Source organism: Cnephaeus nilssonii (assembly GCF_951640355.1).
Source record: "Cnephaeus nilssonii genome assembly, chromosome: 1".
Classification (NCBI taxonomy): Eukaryota; Metazoa; Chordata; class Mammalia; order Chiroptera; family Vespertilionidae; genus Cnephaeus; species Cnephaeus nilssonii.
In genome coordinates, this window is record NC_137072.1 from 109,421,065 (window position 1) to 109,442,926 (window position 21,862).

General features: G+C 46.6%; 1 protein-coding gene across 1 annotated transcript; it reads right to left on the bottom strand.

The window, feature by feature from the left end:
- Nucleotides 1–421: 421 nt before the first annotated feature.
- On the bottom strand, nucleotides 422–21,670 carry LAP3 (leucine aminopeptidase 3). The gene is made up of 13 exons (XM_079773556.1): nucleotides 21,516–21,670; nucleotides 18,926–19,041; nucleotides 17,508–17,562; nucleotides 16,942–17,047; nucleotides 16,124–16,283; nucleotides 14,665–14,829; nucleotides 13,024–13,182; nucleotides 10,156–10,280; nucleotides 8,757–8,845; nucleotides 7,458–7,560; nucleotides 3,258–3,337; nucleotides 1,716–1,825; nucleotides 422–993 (listed from the first exon to the last, which is right to left on the bottom strand). Exons 1-13 carry the CDS (start codon nucleotides 21,615–21,617, stop codon nucleotides 804–806), a joined length of 1,560 nt encoding a protein of 519 aa, XP_079629682.1. The 5' UTR covers nucleotides 21,618–21,670; the 3' UTR covers nucleotides 422–803.
- Nucleotides 21,671–21,862: the final 192 nt, after the last annotated feature.

Consider the following 21,862-nt stretch of genomic DNA (forward strand, 5'->3'; position numbering starts at 1 on the left):
TGAGCTTGTCAGGTTAGCCTGTGGCTCCTTTCGTCCACACTATTGACAGTCCCTTTTATGGTCTTGTTTCTCATTTCAGTATTTCAAATGAATTCCACATTCATTCAAATCACTGAACTGAAAGAAAGCATTCTGCCTGGGTTTTAATCTCTGCTTCCCCACTTCCTAGCTTGTGACCTCGTTGGCATGTTACTAACACTCTCTGTGCCTCGTTTTCCTCATCTGTTCTATGGGGATGATAGTACCTCATCACAAACTGACAAGCTCACCACTGAGTACCCTAAAGTGATGATTCACATTGAGATAATACCTTTTTCACTGTGCCTCAACTTACTTAGTTCACATAACAAAGCCCAAAGAGATGGGTTATGTTACAGTCATCACTGGGTTTATAGCAGTAACACATAAAGAAACACCAGAGCCACACCAAGGAGCACAAAAAGCTAGATTTATTGTTTCTGACAACTTCACAGTAACTCATGTTCCTGGCATCACAAATCTGAAATACAATTTTGCTCCTCAATTAAAAACATATACTCTGAAAAGTGATTAGGTAGTTTTTTAAAAATTCAATCATCATATATAGGATATTTTAAAAATGTTTTCCAAGCAAGATACTAGCTTTACAATTTTAAATCTCTGCATAAAAATGAGAAAACAAATCAAGGCATACAAATTTCATTTTGTTCTACATTTTTAAACATCATCCTTTTTTCCTTTTAAAGGATTTTCATCCATTGCAGAATATTTTGAAGCTCAACTGCCCATGTAAGATGGAATGAAGGAGTTTTACAGTATCTGAACTAAGCACTGTCTTGACTGAACCGAACCAGGAACTCTATCAGGGTCCTCGTGGGCCTCCCGGTCATGCCTTTCCGCAGATACGAGATCTCATCTTTGTTGGTCATCACACCTGCTATGTCTAAATGCGCCCACTTCGAATGAGTCACAAATTCTTTCAGGAACGCTGCAGCTGTGCATGCTCCTGCGGATCTGAAAAGACAGAAATGGTTGTTACCTCATCTAAATGTGCACAGAACATTTTATTAAGATCCTCCATTCTTGCTACTAAGTAGAGTCTATGACCAGAGAGCAAAAGTCAAGCTTATGAGACCTATTCAGAAGTTAACCCAGAAATCACTTCCAGATATTTATCTTCAAACATAGCTTTAATTTTTTTAAATCCTCACCTGAGGATATGTTTATAGATTTTATAGAGAGGAAGGGAGAGAGAGCAACAGAGAGAGAGTAACATCCAAGTGATAAAACACTGACTGGTTGCCTCTCAAATGTGCCCCAACCGAGGGCCAAACCTGAAACCTAGGTATGTGCCCTGACCAGGAATCGCACCTGCAACCTTTTGGTGTAAGGATGACACTCCAACCAACTGAGCCACATCGGCCAGGGCTTTCGATATAGCTTTAAGCAGTAAAGGGTAAATTCCTGATTCCCTTTTTCCCAAGGTAAAGAGTTCCTATATTATCCAACTCTTTCCCTTATCATTTGTCAAAAATGACCTTTAGATTTGAAAATATGCAAAATTTTGAGAGCCAATTGGGAAATGCCTTAAAATTAAAGACATTAGAAATTAGTGCTTATGAGCACTACTGCCAAAGAAAATTGGAGAGTTAAACCTTTTGTGAACAGAACTAAAATTGAAAATGGGGACAATGCACTTTTTTTTTTTAATGCACTTTTATAGCTTATTTACATACCTGTATTTTCCAATGTTATTCACATCAGCAAGCTGGCAGTCTACAACCTGTCTTGTATAATGTTCATAGAGAGGCATCCTCCAGACACGGTCCCCTGTTTCAACACTGGCCTAAAGAAGGAACAGACACAAGAGTTGGAAGAGTGGATGAAGTAAGGGTTTGGGTAAACATGGCTCTCAATGTGGGATGTTCAATGCAGGAAGAAAAGAGCTGTTCTGACCTATTACTCTAAAGCATCAAGCTACATAGCAAGTTCCAGAATCATTTTGTTATTAATTAAGACATTTACTTAAGAATTATAAGAAGAAACAAGTATGCTATAAAACAACCCCACAAATTTGTAGGGCATTTGCTAATATCAAACTAATATTAAGGGTCTCAGTTATTTAGATAATGTTGCACATACCACTTCGATTCTTTTCAAAACTGCCTACATATTTTAAAAAACCTGACAGTGTTGTGGGTGCTAAGATAGAGACACTGGATGCATAGGAGGCTAGAGGGGAGGCCCATGGCCCAGCCTGGAAGGAGGCAACTGAGCTGATATCACGGGGGTGGGGGGTGGGGGGGAATTCACAAATGGGGAGAAGACAGAGATAGAAAGGGAGCAGTTTAGGGTGAAAAGTTTAGGACCTTAAACCAACATCAAGAATGTAGTCAGGGACATTTGTATTTGCTCCCTACTGGCACAGCTACTTGTTGAAAGAATGAGGTGCCACATAGAGCTGTCTGGTAGCCAAGTGGATGCAGGGCCTGGAGTTCAGGGGGGAGAGGGGACTAAGCAGCGAAGGGGCGAGCTGAAGCCACGGAATAGATGAGCTTCCAGTTCGGACTGTGAACAGTAAGAAGGGCAGGTGGCCCGTGACTGTACACCCACCAAAGGGGTAGACCAAGGAAAACACTGGCAAAGGAGGCTGAAAAAGAAGTGAGTGAAGAAAGGGACCAGAGATGATCACAGAAGCCAAGATGGGTGTCACCAAAAGGTCAGTCACATGCGGCCTCTACACAGTCTAAGCGAGGCTAACAGAGTGGGCTGGCAGGGAAAGCTGATGGCAGTGAGTGAAAGCCTGGGGCCGGACGGGGTTGGTGGTGACAGGAGACAGCTGTTGGGAGAGGCTGGCTGTGAAGGGCACAGAGGAGGCACAGACACCGCAGCTGGAGGCATCCTTATCACCCCGACTCATGGGCCAGGCGAGCCCTGTTTATATGCTTGCCTGCCTTGCTCATGACATTCATTAAAGGCCACGCCTTCCTTTACAAAGCTGCCCTCATTACCTTTTCTACCTCAGAGACTCTATGGCCATGGTATTTTGGGAGTCACTGTCACATCATTGTGAGGCTACTGGAGGAGAGGATGAGGGTGGTATCATACCCATTATTTTGAGACATTTATAGAAAACCCAAAGCACAATGAATCCAATTTTCGATTCAAAGGCAAATCTACAGCATAAAAATCACTCTAACACAGTGGTTGAAGAACTTGATCATTCTAAGGCTAGAGTAACCATCTCCACAATTTAAGTCTCTGTGTATTATTCCTACCTCAAATAGTTTGTTCCACAGCCAGGATGAATTGGTAAAGACCCCAGTGGCGCCAGAGCCCAAAGCTATGTCCATGGCACCTGTAAGACACACACTTTGGATCAGTGTTCTGTCTCTTCACACACGATGGGTCTCTCTGCTATTCCCACCAAAACTTTAGCTCTAACCCTATTAAATGTCTCCCTCATTTCCAAAAATAGATAACCTTAGGAAATCCTTACACTATCCAGTTTCTCAAGCCATAATTCACCTTCAATTATTAGAGAAAAATGCAAAAAAGGAAATAATATTAAATATCACCAATAACCCCACTCAGGGATAACAGTCACATTTTTTAATACTTCCTTTCAGACTTTTTCTAAACTTAAAGAAAACCATAATTAAGACCACACTGTCTATGTCCAAATACATGTTCTTCCTTTTATGCTTTAAACATTCATTCCTTTTATAAACAAATGTTTGAAAGTAGTTTTAATGATTTCAAAAGTCCACTGGGTAGAAATATCAAAATTTACTTATTCTTGGGTACTTAGGCATCTAATTTTTCAGTATTTCAAACCACATCGCAGTAAGTATCTGCTATAGGAGTTTGATGCATCTTTTTAAGAAGTCTGTTATTATTTTGTCATATTCATTCGTTTCATCTTTGTTTTTTCCTCCAACAATGCTATGTCCCATTGGCTGATTTCAGAAATAAAGTTTAGAGCCATCATTTCACTTTGTGAATGTGGTTACTGTCACTGACCACACAGCACCACAGTGATTAAACCGTCTCCAGGGAAGCAAGCAGCCCTTCAGTGTCAGATACCCCTGTGCCTTCAGGATGTTGGATTGTACATTTGTTCGAAGAAATCACAAGTAAATTACATTACTAATTAGTTCATAGAGGAAATTGCAAACAATCGACAATTTAAAACAAATCACTATTTTGACGTGGTGACCCTATGCAAAAACCTGAGATTCTGCAGGACACTTTCAACTTGCGTCTGTTTGGGTCATTTGTTCTTTCGGGTTTGTTACTCTTTACCTCCCAATTCTCTCAAACCTATGTTCACTTCTCTCCACCACGACTGCGACCATCATATACCTCTAGATTACCCATTAGCTAGCATCAACATCATCAACTCATAAGCAGACTTGTTTCATCTACACCCCATACCCAACAGATTTTGAAGGCAATCGTAGATACTGTAATATTCATCCTTAACTCACACACTTACACATCCACCAAAGTCAACTACACACGGCTCACCAGCCTACTGGCCCTCTCCAGTCCGCTCTGACACTGCAGGGAGGGTCCCTTTCATGGCACAAACATGACCTTACTGTCTGCATGTGTAACACTCTCCGTACTTCCTGCTGCACTGGCTCAGGACAGAACCCTGCAACACGCCAAGGCCAGCCTGGGTCTGGCACCTACCAACACGTCGGCCTCATGGGTCACCCACCGCACGCCCCAGCCAAAATGTGCTCTTCTCCATCCCATTCACCGCTGCTCCCCGTGAGCCCCCACACACATGTGCCCTTAGCTGCTGGGAGCGCTTCCTTCCCTCCCTCTTCCACTCGGTGATGCCGCCTCCGTCAGATCCCAGTGCTTCTCAGACAAGGTGCCTGACCTCCCAGCCCTCCAAATCCCCAGCTGCACAGGCTCCCACGCCCCTTTTAACTCCACTGCTTATGCTGGGCACCTGCAACTTCAGTTGTCAGTGAGAGGAACTGTGACTGCCACTCCCAGCCGCCTCCCATCTGCTCTGACCCACCGCTAACCCCAGCCACTAACAGTTAAATATGTACCCGCTGCATGCCCGTTACTATGACAGGTGTTGGCTAATCTCTGCCTACGTGACTTGGGCACACACACTCATTAATGCTTTAGTTTCGAAGTCAGTGGTTTTTCCATACTTATACATTTGTCCTCAAAACATTCCTATCCACCCCAAAAGTTTTGCATCAGTGTTTAAATGTCTCAGAGAAAGATAAGCACTATGCTCTTATCCTCCCCACCTAGATCCATGCATCCTCCCCCCTTATCTGAGGGGAGACATTCTAAGACACCCACTGAATGCCTGAAATCATGGATAGTATCAAATCTTATATATACTATGTTTTCTCCTATATGTACATACCTATTTCAAAGTCTAATTAATAAATCAAGCATAGTAAGAGATTAAGAACAGTAACTAATAATAAAATAGAACAATTAAACCATATACTGTAATAAATGTTCACCCGGCTGGTGTGGCTTGGTGGTTGAGCATCAACCTGTGAACCAGGAGGTCAAGGTTCAATTCCTGGTCAGGGCACATGCCAGGGTGAGAGGACCCAAGGTCCCAGGATCAAGTGGGGTGTGCGGAAGGCAGCCGATCAATAATTCTTTTTCATCATTGATGTTTGTAGCTCTCTCTTCCTCTCCCTTCCTCTCTGAAGCCAATAAAAATATATTTGAAAAGTAAATATTTTTTTTTAAAAAGCAAAAATAAAAAGAAAGATAAGCACTAACCTCAAACAAGAACATGATATGTTTTCTTAAAGGAATAGAAAACGATAACTTGATATTTAATACTAGAGGCCCAATGCATGAAATTCGTGCAAGGGGCTCGGCCCTCCCAGCCCTGGCTGCCTCGCCTGGCCCTTGCAGCCCCAGCTTCATCCGGAAGGTCGTCCAGACAGTTCTTCTGCTGTTAGGTTTAATTAGCATATTAGCTCTTTAATACATAGGATGATCCAACTGGGACCAGGACTCTAAAGATGATTTTAGATATACTTCATAAACCCCTCTATGAACAAGGGGCTATTATACCTCTTCTACAGATGAAGTAACTGTCCAAAGTTGCATGCTATTAAGAAGAGAGCAAGTTTAAAAATCAGATTCTCTCTCTCTAAAGACTATGTACTTCCTTCTGCCATGAACTCGGGGTTGGAAACTGTTTCTCATTCTCCCCTTTGACCCCAGTTCAAACTTACAAGGAGCTCAGTGAGTACTTGGGGCACTGAAGTGAATTATACAGCCTTCAGCCAAGGCAATGGCCAGGGAGATCTGAGGGCTCACCCATTAGGTTGCCCTTAGTTACCTGGGGCCAACTTTCAAACCTTCTCAAACCCTCAGGCTGGAAAAAAGGGGGGCTGTGATTCCTCATTTACAGGAAGATGTATTACCACCCACCTCATCACGGCCTCCAAACTCCCACCCCAGCACCTCCATCATTCAGCTTGAAGTGTTGGCTGAACTGAACAGGGAAACAAAGACCAGGAAGTTACATAATATAATGCCAGCTTTAAAAAGGACTCGGCAGTACATCCGTGCACCACTGCCAGACGCACACAGATGGTGAAGAGCTCTGCTAAAGTAAAGGCTCACGTGACCAGGGGAAGAACAAGAACAAAGGATGAAAAATGATCTGAATGTTAATCCTAAAAGAGGCACAGATGGAATGAATCCCCAGAAAGAGAACTGTTGGATGAAAAGATTATGAACACAGGGTTTTTGCAATAAGGCCAGGCCCGCTGTCAGCCCCTCAGGAATTTACCCACTCTGCGGGCACTATATTAAAGGGGCTTGCCCAAAACTCCCTCCAGTCTTCACAATTCTGCAAACAGACGGGCCCCCAGGTATTGATCCTTCACAATTCCGCAAACAAACGTGCCCTCAGGTATTGATGCTCAAGGGGTCAAGTAACTTGCCCAAGGCTGACGGCCTAGTAAGGGGCACAGCTGGGAGTCACCCTGGGTTGGCCTTAAAGCCAACCTGCTTCACAACACGCAGCCCTGCCTCTGTTAAATGAGGATCTTGCTACCCGCACCCCCCCCCACACACACACAATGTCTTTATTTCCGTATAACCTCTAGTACAAAAAGTTCAGAGAGCTCAGTGCCATCAGATACATCATGATTAATTTCAAAAAAACTATTGATTTTGGGATTTATCTTTTCAGATCTGTATCAAATGGTCATCATAACAAAACGACTCTTAGTATCATTTTTAGATGTCACTCTGGAAGGGCTGATCTGACCCACTTGTTATTTCTTGTTTTAAAGCTACAGTCTGGCATGTTTAAAGCAGTTTACAACTGCCACACAACTGCGCTGGTGGAAGATCTCTGAATGCAAACTTCAGCAAACCCTGCCCTGAGCACAGCGTGTGCTCTGCATCAACACAGGAGACGTTCTTCACACAAAGGCAGGGAGAGCAGGCTGTCTGACCTGTTAGGGTGGCGGCATTGATGATTAGCTTTGGGTTAAAGGTGTGCGCGTAACAGAGCGCGTCGGCCAGGATGAGTCTCCCCTCAGCATCGGTGTTATCCACCTGCAAAGAGGAAGGTAAAAGAGAGTTAGCTAGCACAAGTACGAATCAAACCTAGACACTCACATCAAAAGTGAGAAAGAGCTGGTGCAATGCTTTTCACTGAGCATCAAAAACATGCTTCTACTTCAGTTAGAATAAGGCATATGATTAATCTGAAGAGCAAATATCCTATATAATAAAGAGGTAATATGCAAATTGACCATCACGCCCTTGCACAAGATGGCCACCCCCATGTGGTCACAAGATGGTCACTACAAGATGGCTGGCAGGGGAGGGCAGTTTGGGGCAATCGGGCCAGCAGCAGAGGGCAGTTGGGGGGATCGGGCCGGAAGGGGAGCAGTTAGGAATCGATCAGGCTGGCAGGGGAGTGGTTAGGGGGTAATCAGGCTGGCAGGCAGGCAGGCAGGCAGGCGAGTAGTTGGGAGCCAGCAGTCCCGGATTGTGAGAGGGGTCCCAGACTGGAGAGGGTGCAGGCTGGGCTGAGGGACACCCCCCCCTGCACGAATTTCGTGCACCAGGCCTCTAGTAAGTTAATAACCCCTGTACCAGAGCTGATGACTTTGGAAGCTGAAATCAATACAAAGTGTCTGGTCCGATATATCAACCAGTTTCTAACAGAAGGGGTAAAGATTTCAGGATTTCCGAAAACAAATAAGCTGAAGTTTTTAAGAAAATTACAGCGAGGTGGCAGCCTGAACCTCCAAACCCGAGAACTCTGCTGCTTCAGCAACTTTACATACACCAGGTTTCCCTCTTTCAAAAAGGCCTGATGGTTATGGTTAGTGTGTGTACACCCATGTGCCCAGGAGTGCAGTGCCTGTGACTCAGGACAGTGTCTTCCCCTGCTCTTCCCCCCCCCACACACACACCTACATGGAGAGAGTTGATCATGGCACAGGTGCATTAAAAAACAGCCACACTTTCACTGCTCTGCTGTGCTCTGTGGGGCTCGCTGCAAATTCATGGTAATTTGTGTGTATAGTTGACAGGATGTAGAAGGAATAAGGTAGGAAAACATTCTTAGAATTCCCGTAAAGAAATACTTTTCAATTTGCATGAAAAGCCTCTTGAAATGAAGACACCTCCCCGCTACATGGAGTCTGCACTCTGCACCCATTCACGGTGTGTTTGTGTGGCTGCTGGGGGTTCCTTTAGGAACGCCAGAATGGGGAGGGCTGTGTCTTCCATTTACAAACCTGAATGGTCTTTCCATTCTTGGCTCTAACGACATCTCCAGGCTTGTTGGCCTTACCACTGGGCATGTTTTCACAAAGAGGGGCCAAACCTATTGGGAAAAAAATAAATGAAGGACCGTGGAATGTGCTGGGTCTAAATATGCCACCCACAGGAGGGATGCCCCTGGTGGGCCATCGGAGGCATGCCATGCCACTCTTAAATTCTGTCATTCATCTACAGCCGTTACTTTGATGTATTTGCAGGTAAATTATATCTTTAGAAAAACCCATGAAAAGGACTCTGATCTACTCTAACTTGCAGGCTTCTAAGGAGGTCATATCTCCTTAACCAAGTGATCAAATGTAGCATCACCCATGACCCAAGTGACATACGCATCAGCAACAGAAGAACACATCACCTACCCTGACTCTATCATGAAACAACCAAATTAACCCAAATCCTGGAATGTCATGAGACAAGCCTGGACCCTTCAAAACGACAATGTCATGAAAGAGGGGACAAAGGGCAGGTTAGGGTTCTAGATTAAAGAAAACTAAAGAGACATGGCAACCACAGGCAATGTGTGAGCCTTCTCTAGCTCCTAGTTTTCAAAAAATAAATAGAAATAAATAGGTGTATGTATATATATACACACACACACAATGAACATTTTTTAGACAACTGGGAAATTTGAATTAGGTTGCTGTATCAATCTTTGGAAATAATGATATTGTCATTACATAGAATGTCCTTGTTGAGAGACACATGCTGAAGTATTCAGGGGTGACAAGTCAGGATGTCTGCTACTTACAGTTTGGAAAAAAAAAAAAAAAGGCGACTATGATATTAAAGGGGGCTGGGAGATGTCAGACAGACCTGGATCCCCATTCTAACTTCTGTGCTATGGAGGTGATACACTGGGCAGGTCTCCCCTCCTCCCCTTCCCTGAAACACGGCAGACTCCCAGCATTGTTTCCGGCATCCTGTACTGCACAAAGAGCTGCGTGCACAGAGCCCTTTTCCAGTTTCAAGCATTTTCTGTGTATCGTGGCATTTAATCAGCCACAACCCTATGTTGTAATCACTAAATGATTCATCCATGTCCTTCCACCCTGACGACTGGGCACTTTCTGCTGGAGGAAAGCACAAACTTGACCTGATGTGCCCCTGACTGCTACCCACTTTGTGCAGAAGTAAAACAGATCAATTCTAGTTACAGCCCATGATTGCAAAATACAGTTAACTCAATCAGTTCAGGTAAGACTTACTCCAGCTAAATAGCTTCTGCTTGATGAAAAGCTATTTCAAAACCGTTTCTTGATGTGTTTGGCTACGAGGAAACCATGTGTGTTATGTCAGTTCTACCACTGACTGGTTTCCAGGACACCGCCCTTCACCCCCTCCACCCTGCCCACTCACCGATGAGGTTAATGGGCAGGCTGAGCTTGGCGGCGGACACGATGGCTGAGCAGATGGTGGCAGCTCCTCCCATGTCAGCCCTCATGAGGTCCATATTTGCGGAAGGCTTGATGGAGATGCCACCACTATGGGGGGAAAGGACAACGTGCAATGTTAACACAAAGAAGAGGGCCACTGTCTTAAAGAAGAGTACATACACAGAGGGTTAGCTAACACACAAAAGCACCATCTACCTGGCAGAGAAAATTCAAATTTCTAAATCGAGAATCTGAATTACTTCAACATTTTAAAAGATGATATTGCAGTCTTTATAAAACTACAGAAGGGTCTCTTAGCTCATTTTGTTTCTATTTGAATGAAATTTAAGCGGTGCCCCTAAAACACTACTATGTCGTGTAAATCAATGCAGCACAAGTTCCACCTCAATATTGGCTCATTAACTCCTGGCCCCACATAGATCTGTCTCTTCAGTAAATTTTATGACTCAAATCAATTCACTGACCCTGAAAGTCACACTATTAAGGAGAGCCGACAAACTGATAGAAGACGGGGAGGATTTTATCCCACAGAAGGACGGGAGAACAATTCCCTCCAACGCCCCGAGGTGTGCTAGGTCCTGCTGATGGCAAAATACAACTGGAACCAGGCACCAGCTCAAGGAACATGCTGACCCAAAGCCTCAGGGACAGCGCTCACACATGAGAGCTGACAAGGGTTTCAACCAGCAAGAAACTGAAACCACTCCCCAAATAGACTTCTATAAGGAACTAGTGACTTTCTACTTTGGATGTAAGAACTCAGAAAGCACTTGCTTTGCACGCTGGGCAGAGTTGGGGTTTTGACTTTGAGTTCTGGGATCTGCTGCTGACTTGTCCTAGTGACTCTGGACAGTCTACTCCCTGCATGGAGGTCTCTTTCCTAACAAATCAGGTCCTAATTCTCACTCACCGCAGAAACACTCGACAGTTAGATGGCTGTCACTTACACCTAGAATTAATGATTACCCACTGACTCAGAATAAGAACCACATTCTTGGTCCAAGAAGTCCAGGAGTAGCCCCCTGGGGGCAAAGGGAGCACGCTGGTTCATCAGGGTGTCCTACCTACTTGCCACTTTTTTCTCAAGGCAACTTCTGGTCTGGGAGTTCCACTCTCTATTTGTAGGACTCTCATTCTAAAGTAACCTGTCAGCCCAGCCAGTGTGGCTCAGTGGTTGAACATCAACCTATGAACCAGGAGGTCATGGTTCGATTCCCAGCCCAGGATTTCAGGCTCAATCTCCAGTAGGGGACGTTCAAGAGGCAGCCAATCAATGATTTTCTCTCATCACTGATGTTTCTCTCTCTCTCCCTTTCCTTTCTTCTCTGAAATTAATAAAAAATATTTTTTAAAAATGAAAAAATAAAGTAACCAGTCAAAGATCAGCAGTTATCTTTGCTCATCTTCTAGATCTCTCTGGAATGCATCCACTTCTTTGCTACTGCATCCATCCTAGTTGAGGCTACCATTGCCTGTCATTCAGATGTGTGCTATGGCCCTCCATACTCAGGTCTCCTTATATCAGTCTTATCCTCTCATTTCATTACCCACACAACTACCATGTTTTTATAAAATAAAAAAAGTCTATCTCAATCAAAATCCCAGCGGATGTGTATAAAAAAATGGTAGATTCTAAAACTGATATGCAAATTGCCAAGGACACAGCCAGCGTAATTTTGAAATATCGGAGCAAAGCTGGAGGGACTCCATTACTAGACTTCAGGACAGGGCAGCAGTAATCAAGATACTTGGTCACAAGGTCCTGATGGAAGGACACAGAACAGAGAGAGATCAACCACTATATGGTCAACTGATTCACCAATGGTACCAGCAGAGTTCAACAGGGAAAGGATAGTCTTTTCAACAAATGGTGTTGAAACAAATGGATATCCATGTAGAAAGAAAAAAGGGAGAAAAGAGCCTCAATGCATTCACACCATACACAGAAATTCAAAATGGCTCATAGCCGAAAAGCTAAAACCGTAGACTTACAGAAACACACACACAGACTTTGGCATAGGCAATCTTTTCTTAAACGGAAAAAGAAGTAGGAACTATACAACTGAAAATGGATAAATTACACTTCATCAAAATTTAAAACTGCTCTTTGAAAGATTCCACTTAGAAAAATGAAAAGGCATGCCTCAGAATAGGAAAACTGTATTTTCAATATGTATATATCTGAGAAAGAACTTGTATCTAGAATACAATTTTAAAAACTTATTAAAAAACGTTTCTAAGAAGAGCAAAATATTTGACAAACACTGCACTGAAGACATACCAATGGCCAATAAGCACATTTCTTTTTTTTCCCCCAATGTATTTTATTGATTTTTTTTACAGAGAGGAAGGGAGAGGGATAGAGTTAGAAACATCGATGAGAGAGAAACATCGATCAGCCGCCTCCTGCACATCTCCTACTGGGGATGTGCCCATAACCAATGTACATGCCCTTGACCGGTATCGAACCTGGGACCTTTCAGTCCACAGGCCGATGCTCTATCCACTGAGCCAAGCCAGTTAGGACAATAAGCACATTTCTTACCTGCAGAAGGTTCACAGTGCCTTCCCTCCTAGAGGTAAGGTCAGGGCTAATATATGTAAAATGCCTCACAGAGTCTCTAATACACAGTAAACATTTTATAAATGGCAGCTTGACACATTCAAAGTGAACATATATGAAAAAAATATAAAAAATAAACAGAAAAAGAAAGTGAACAGATACGAGATGACCAAACACTATGCTTCTGAAGCGAACCATACACCAAATAACACCAGTGCATGCAAAGCATTCACCAAAACACAAAGCACAGATACAGTGAAGACCTACCTGTCGAAGGTAATTCCCTTCCCAACAAACACCACAGGTGCGTCGCCTGCATTGGGGCTGCCTCTGTAGTGGATTTCCAGGAAGACTGGAGGCTCATCGGACCCTTTGGCCACACTTAGGAATGATCCCATTTCCTGTTCCTCAATCCAAGACTTGGGTCTACAGGGTAGAAAGGGAAAAAGGTAAATACACTTTGTTGTCTCTATTTCAAAATAACTCAGAAAAAGCTCATCCAAGTTTAACAAAGTCTAATGTATAAGCTGTTAAAATAAGCGTACATCAGTGCTTCGATTACCATGTCCTAGTTGCTCTCATTTTTTGGCAAATTACTTGTTTGAGTCTGTTTCCTCATCTATAAAATTAGGTCAATTATACCTCCATCAAAAGATTAGCTACAGAATTACTAAGGGAATTCATCCCTGGTACATAATATAATGTCAGATAATAATGCATAGTCAATAAATAATTACTTGATTTCCACCCCCCTAACCTACTCACATATTTTTAAAGTTTTAGTGTAAAGATAAGGCTCTGAGACCATAAAGGGTGCTTAAAGATAGTTAAGAGGTCCACTGCTTTACTTTTTGGTATTTCTAAAAAAAGACAAAAACAATCAACCAACAATAACAAAAAAACAAAACAAAAAAAAAACACCCCCACAACAGCAAAGCTATACTTTATTGTTTTCTGTTTATATAAATATATCCTCTCTCTTTGTGTTTTTACAATTGCTGGAATCCAGTCTTTTCCATGTCATCACACTATTTCTCACGGTTTCAATCCCAGTTCCAGATGTCTGATTGCAGCAGAGAAACTAATTACTTATTACTTCCCAAGCACAGGACCCACAGGGTAAGGGAATGGGAACAGTCCTGCGTGCCAATCAGACCACAGAGGCCGCATCGCTATTCTTCTGGGCTGGGGCACAAAAGGGCTCTGTGCTGCCTTCTGTCCACCGTAACTAGGCCGAGAAATCCTACACTCCTTCAGGCCGACCAGAGCCGCCACATCCAAGGAACGCTCCTCTTGACTGCTTATCTACTTGTTGAAACTATTAAAGTAGGACTGCGTTATGGAGAGGTGGCCACTGAATTTCAGAGGGAAAAGAACATAAAAATGGCCCAGCCAGTGTGGCTCTGTGGTTGAGCGTCGACCTATGAACCAGGAGGTCAAGGTTCAATTCCGGATCAGGGCACACGCTCGGGTTGTGGGCTCAATCCCCAATAGGGGGCGTGCAGGAGGCAGCCCATCAATGATTCTCTATCATCACTGATATTTCTATCTCTCCTTCTCCCTTCCTCTCTGAAATCAATACCAATATATTAAAGAATATAAAAATGGGAGGTATGGCAATAAAAAAATCACTTCAAAAGCAGCAAGGCTGCATCACGTGGGGACTTTTAATCACAGACTCAGCCGTGGATGTTTTATGAAAGTGCTGCCCTCTGGAAGCACTGTGTACACGCCTGCACCCGACCGGGTCTGGCGCAGTGTCTAGTTTGATGGGTCAGACTACGCCCACCTGCCCCTGCCGGCTGCCCTTTGCTCCGCCACAAGCCTTGTGGTTTCCCGGGGGGTCTCTGCACCCCTGCTCCTCCTGGCTGTAGCGTCCCATGAGTCTGAGACATCATCCTGAATTACCTGATGTGGACTTCTGTCTTACTACTAGCACTTTTGAGATTCTTCTCGATGACTTCAGCAAATCTGGTTGGCGTCATCTCATTGGCAGGAGTCTCCATCAACTGGCGTGCCAGGTTCTGCCCGGAAGCAAAGAGGACCCCTTTCTGCCAGGCCTCCAGGTCGCCGCTGGCGGAAGGAAGCACGGGGTCACTGTCAGACAACCTCTGGAGACACTGACATGTCGCAGCTTGTAAAAGAAAGAGGAAGCCTGCACAGACGGTGGACCCGGGGGACCGGACTCACTGTCCGGGGTCTGACCCACAGGGGCCGCGGTGTGGTGCAAAGAGCTAGAAAACACAGCCTCCACTGTGCGAGCTGGGAGATCCGGGCGAGCAGGTCACCCCAGGATCCTCAGCATAAAAAAGGGGTTGGACTAAGGACTCTGGAGGCCCTGATCCACCACACAAGCTGATGACAGAGGTTTCCACAGCAAAGCCATTCTGTCCCCCTCCTCTGCATCAGGAGTGACGCCGCCCCGAGGGCTAACTGTAGAGGGCGTACCGCTCAATGCTGATGGGGAGCTGAAGGCCCATCTGCCCAATTTTTGCCTGGGAAGGGCTCTGAACCTCTGACCGCCAGCCCTCCAGAGGGCAAGAATCAGCTCTGACAGAGAAAAGATGTGGCCATGTTTCGACCCCAGCTCTTCCTGTGCACAGCAGGAATGCACGTGAGCAGCATGGCTAGAACAAGAGCTCATCGATTGGGTTTACTCGCCAGCTGTGCCTTTCGATCGTCGTGAGCCCTATGAAATCGGAATCACGATGCCACTAAGCAAGTGAGCACGGAGCACCGAGACTTCGGGCACTTAACGGAGGTGCCAGCCAGTAAGTGGGGGAGCCAGGCTGATGGGTTGCAGACCCCTCACTCTTAACCGCGACAGCATAGCTGCCAACCAGCAGGATCCCCACTCCACAGCACCATCCCTTGAAGGGCTCACAGGGTCTGTTCCTGACCGCAGGGACCTTGTTCCCCAAAACCCACAACAGAGCTGGAAGGTGGAAGGTTCTCAATAAATCTCCTGAAAGGCGAGTTTTTCCAGGAGATGAGGGCCAGGACTGCCTCCCTTCATGTGTGTAGCTCTGGTGTTGAGCACAGTGCCAGCAGGTGCTGGTGAAATGGGAACCCGCTGGGACCTGGCCTCTTGTTCCCTCTCTCTTTGGGGAGCCAACCTGGAGTGGTTTCCTAGTAACCAGCAAGGATGGAGGGGCCCAGGGAGTCATGGGGGGGACACGCATATGACGAAAGCCAGGAGCAGAACGCGGGGACGGGCACCAGACTCTTAAAATGGCCACGGTGACGGCGGAGATTGCAGACAGGCCACACAGCAGCGCCTGATACTGAAGGGCAGGCAGCTCCTATCCAAGAGGCCCCGCTGTCAGAACACTGGGAATGCAACCCCGATCTTGGTTTGTTCCCTCACCTTCCATGCAGCTTCGCCGATACGACCACCTTCTTCTTCTGCTTCAGGTCGTCGTACTCATAGAGACCGAGCACTGCCCCTTCCGCAGCCGCCTGGGCGTCGCCACAGGGATCCACCTCCACGGAAGAGATCTCCAGGTCTTGAAACTGCCTGCACCCCGCTTCGTAAGGACAGAGGAACCAGGAAATCGGAGTCAGTCAGAGACAACTTGAATAGCAGAGGCACGGTGCGGTGTGCCGAGAAAAGAGCAGGACTGGGCCTCGAATCCCAGCTCTGACACTTGACCTTTGTGAGCCTCCATTGCCTCTGAGATAAAATGAGGGTGTGCACACACACCTTAAAGGTCAGAAAGGACAGGCTGACGGATAAAATGACTGGTCTGGCTCCTCACAGAGCTACTCTGATTACTAACTAGTATTACTTCTGAAACACCAGGATTTCCTGGTGAAGCCAAGTGTCCTAATCACCAGGAACTTGCCAGATTAAAAATGACCAAATGATGAGATGGAAATTCTATCCAGGGACTGGGCGAAGTCTATTATTAAGACCAGGTCAGCAAAAACCCCCAAATCAAAGGTATGACATCATCAGTCACCATGAACTTTGAAAGTAAATTGAACAAGCATATATGATACACGGGGGGCCAAAGACTGATGGAGCCAATTCTCCCGCCCCGGCAATGCTGCTCACAGCGTCTGCGGCGGGGCCTCGTCCTGACGCTCAGCTCCGCAGGGGACCAAAAGAGGGAAGACAGAGTAATCTTAAAGAGTAGATCCTTAGAAATCTCCACCAATGTTAAACCTCAAAAGGAAAATAACCTGCAACTGCCGCTCTGATGTTTTCTTTGCCTTCATGCCAGTTTTCCTGGTCATCCACGCCAACCCCCTTTTTGCCGAGGCCAACCACCACCACACTGGAGAAGTCCTGTTCCGGAAACACACAAAATCAGCACTTTATATCTTTAAAGCATTCATTATATCTTTAAACCACAGGGAATGCTCTCTGAGGTCAACTACCATAACCTTAGCACATGGCAAAATCAGCATCAAATTTGGTTGCTGGGTTTTTTGAGTCTTGTACTTTGAATTTTATAATGTGTGTTTGAAAAGTAGAGGCTGAGGATAATCCTGCAAATAATTCTACGTAAGAGTGCCCCAACTCCCACAACCGAACAAAAAAACCCTACAGATTTAAGCGATACAAGAGAGGCGATACTTTCTGACAGCAAGTCACCTCTATACAATCTTAAACAATACGTAAGGCTTAATACTAGGACAGAACAATGCACACAATCCGATACATTTTCTGCCCGGCCATGAATCACAGTCCTTGGCATCTAGTAGGTGCTCACTAAGGGTTTGCCAAACCTATCTTCATCTCATACCTCATGCAGACCATAAAAGGTTCGGGTTTTGCCTGCTTTCAGCGGAGGTCCAGATCTGAAACAAGAAATAGTTGTTTAAAATATGAGTTTGCTCTGTTCCTTTGAGAAGTGATATATACAGTGCCCAGCATGCTTCCGAGAATTTTCATCTGCATACATTTAGCATTATTAAAATATTCTGCTGCTAAAAATAAAAAAAATTTAAATTAAAAAAAAAAATACTCTGCTGCTTCTGTGAATTTGCTGCACTTACGTTTTTATCAAAATACAGAATTTTCTCAGGCCAGATTTCTCAGATGCAGCGCTTCTAATTCTAGCTCCAAAACTACTTAGCACACAGATTAGACTGAACACAAACTTACCTGAAAACAAACACAGAAAGCAATGCCACGGATGGACAGTGCGTGGCTGCAGAGGAGAGCGGAGCACTGGAGCAGAACACTAATTCTTTTTAATAAAGACATCAACCTCAGGGGCGGGGCTGACTGCAGCGTGTTTGGTGGGAGGTCACTTATGGGGGCTAATCTGCAAATGGGATACCAGGCAATTTCCAAACCAACCAGGTGGCAATGCTGAGAGTTATCGGTCAGGAAGGCCAGGCTATTCTGCGCTCTAACAGGTCAGTTTTGGGATTAATGAATTAATCAAGGCCCAGGGGAAGGCTGTCCGCTAGTGGATGATTGCTAAAAATTAAGTGGAGGTGCGAATTCTGTTATCCCATGATCAGACGATTTCTATCATTATTAAGACTACATGTATTAGACCCAAGAAATTATCTGTCATCTGAACAAGATGTAGTTGCAGAGGCTTATGCTGATACTTCTATTCCTGCAGCTCAGGACTAGGGAACCCCAGTGTTTCCCCACCTTCTCTAGACGCTGGCTAACCCAAGGGAGGCCAAAATCTCAGGACCACCTGGTTTACTGAGTGAGAACCTGCATTCTTGCCGCGCCCTCAGGTGACCTGCATGTACTGTGACATTCGAGAAGCCCTAGAACTCCAGAGAAGCAATGCAGGGTGCAGCCCCCTTAGGCTGCTCTGACCTAGTCCAGCAACCCAGGTCTCCCATAAGCAAAGGGGAATTAAAGGAAGAAAGAGAGGCTGTGGGGAGGCGATCTGGTGGGTAGGATGAGGGTGAGAGGAAATGAATCTGAGGCCGGAGGGTCAACTGAGGAAACCGGGTACTTTCCAAACCCTTCTGGGTCAGTCTGTCACAATAACTCTGTGATGTGGCTGAAGTGGCCTGACTTCCCAGAACTGGGGACCCACCCATACTGAGGCACGCTTTCACTTTCACTGGGCAGACAGTGCCCCGCACGCTTCCGAGAATTTTCATCTGCTAACAATAGAGCACAGAAGAAATATTCCATTTTATCTCAAGGCGTTTTAAAACCTGGAACCCGTAGGCAAATACTTACATGTTCAGAATTTCTCTCAGCTTCCCAGACACCAGTTTATCAAAATTCTCTCCTGCACTTGTAAACTGTGGCACATCATTTTCTTTTTCTCTGCTGTAGATTCCTAAAACAAGTCCCTGAGAATAAGCAGGGGGGAAACAAAAGAATATAATCTGAGTCCCCAAATTCCGGAAGGAGCAAATAATTCCACGCAAACCGTGTCCCCATCAGAGAGAACAAAGCCAAAAATGCAGGTGCTGGGAGTCCGCTACACTCATATCCTGCCCTCATGTTTCCAATTCCTGCCTAAGCAAGCCGGGAATTACTGCATATCCTGGGGCTTCGTGGTCCTTTCCCAAAGGTTCTCACAATGTAAGGGCCTTCCTTTATGTTCAAGTAAGAGCAGAAAGGTTTTTTGTTTAAAAAACCCAATTTCATCTGTAACCAGGTCAGAGGGGTTCAGAACACGCCGCTCCACAATATGCCGAACTTTGAGCTGCAGGTGCCGGGAGACAGACTTAGGAAGGGCTCTCTGACCTCCCGCTTCCGACCCAAAAGCAGGTCATGAAATTTCCCAGGAGAAAGGTGCTCTCCCTTTACTAGCAAAGAGGACGTTGTTATCACCAGAGACTGGGAGTCGACAGCAAAATGGACCTGTATGAACAAACCTACTGAAATTACCCTTCTCTCCCACATAGTTCCTAGTCACCATGTCACAATTTACTGCCCTAGCCCCAGGGTCGGCAAACTGCGGCTCGCGAGCCACATGCGGCTCTTTGGCCCCTTGAGTGTGGCTCTTCCACAAAATACCACGGCCTGGGCGAGTCTATTTTGAAGAAGTGGCGTTAGAAGAAGTTTAAGTTGAAAAAATGTGGCTCTCCCAAGAAATGTCAATCGTTGTACTGTTGATATTTGGCTCTGTTGACTAATGAGTTTGCCGACCACTGCCCTAGCCCAAGCCACTTCGTCTATCACTGTCCCACAATGTTTCATCCTCTGTTTAAAAAGGTATGTCCATGTTGGGGCCTAAAGGCTTTGGAGTCTTTATTTTCCTTTTGAAGACTCCCATATCCACTAAAATACCAAACAGAACTTGTATGCTTTTCTCCTGTTCATCTTATGTCTGTTGAATTCTTCGGTCCAGCCACAGGATCCAGGAGAGCAAAAAGGAAGTTTTTCCTCCCCTACGACCTTCAAAGGCAAATCTCAGATATGCGGGGGTGCTGTCCCAGGAAAGCCAGTGGCTGCACCTGCCAATACGAATAAGAACTCCGGCCCAGCTCATAGACTGGAAAAAGAGGAAAGGATGCAACTTCTCAAAGAGGGGCCGGAGCAGAGCATCCTGCCCCACACTGAGCGACTCGCCCCCTAGGGCCTCAGGGAAGTGAAATAAGGACGTACACACAGAAATCACTATCTGCCTTTGCCCGGCAAGTTAGGACTTGACACACGTTTTCTGCCTGAAGGCAACTCTGAGAGATGGAAAGAATGTGCGGTCTCCTCACCTGACCGATGAGGAAACCAAAAACCTGGTCCGACATACGAGCCTGGGTGCAACTGAGCTCTGCGAGAATCCTGACACCTTCCTCGCAGCCCTCCCTCCTCTCTACAAAACCACACTGGCACTTCGACCAAATCGTGTCCTTTGCATCAGAGAAAATGGGCTTCCTGGGTGCTGTAACCTTTCCGGGTTCTAGCTTTCCTAAGACGGCTGTTCCTGGGATTCCATGGGACCAAGTGGGGAACTGCAGCCGGGACGGGGATGTTACCTGGGGAGGACGGCGCGGGGTCCTGGGCAGCGCATGGACGGGCGTCTGGTCCCCCTGCCCTCTGACACAGCCTGAGCCCTGAGCCCAAGCCCTTCTAGAACAGTCCTCGCCAGGGACAGTCGCTTGTTTCTGGTCCTCAAGCATGACTCCCAATCTTGTGCACCTTCCACCCAGCCATTCCCCTTCCCTGGTCCTCCACAGCCCAACTGATCCTCATAATTTTTTGGAGTTCAATTAGGTGAAGAAGGCTTTTCTTCCCGGGAAACACTCTCCTTTTAATCTCCCGCAGAGATGGGTGTCTCTGCAAAGCCCTTTTCCCCAGAGGCATTGGGTCACCGTACAAACCCCCTCGGGCAGTTTACCCAAGGCTTTCCCGGCCAAATTCGGCAGAGGAGGACCCGGTGGGGTGGGGAGCCCTCCTGACCAACTCCGGGGCCTTAGATGACCTTTCACTTCAGCGAACTTGGGTTCCCTCCTGGGTGCAACTGAGGGGGGAACAACACCGGCACCGTGCTTCCCGGGGGTACTGCGAGGACTACACCCCATAATGAAGGCAGGGCAAGACACAGTGGGAGCCCAGGAAATGGCAGCTGTGGCCATTCCCGCCCGCCCGCCCGGAGTTCGGACCCTAGCCCGCTTCCATGGCAGCCTGGAGATGCGCGGGGTGCTCGGCAGCCCCCATCCCCCCGCCGTGCCCAGGGAGGGACCTCTTCTTTTGTGCCCATTTTGGCAACTCGGTGCAGAAGCCGGGGTCACCGCGACCTCGACCCACCCCGCAGCCCCCGTCGCCCGCGGGCAGGGCTCCTGGGGCGGCCCCGGTCCCCGCCGCCGCCGCCTCTCACCTTCGTCATGTCTGCGGTGCCGAAACCTCGGCTCCAGAACCGCTTCACCCCCAGACGTCGGATGGCGACTCGCCCCACGGCCGGAAGAGGCAGCAAGAACATCTTCTCGGCTCGGCCCCCAGCGCCGCCCTTCAGCGAGCACGTGGCGAATGGAGGGCGGGCGCGCGGCTGGGGGCGGGGCTTTCGGGGCGGCGGGCGCGCGCCCGGGAGGCGGGGCAGCTACCAATGAGCGGGCCGGGCGGGCGCCAGGGGCGGGGCAGGAGAGCGGTGGGGGCGGGGCTTTCGGGGCGGCGGGCGGGGCAGATACCAAAGAGTGGGCGGGGCAGGAGGGCGTTTGGGGGCGGGGC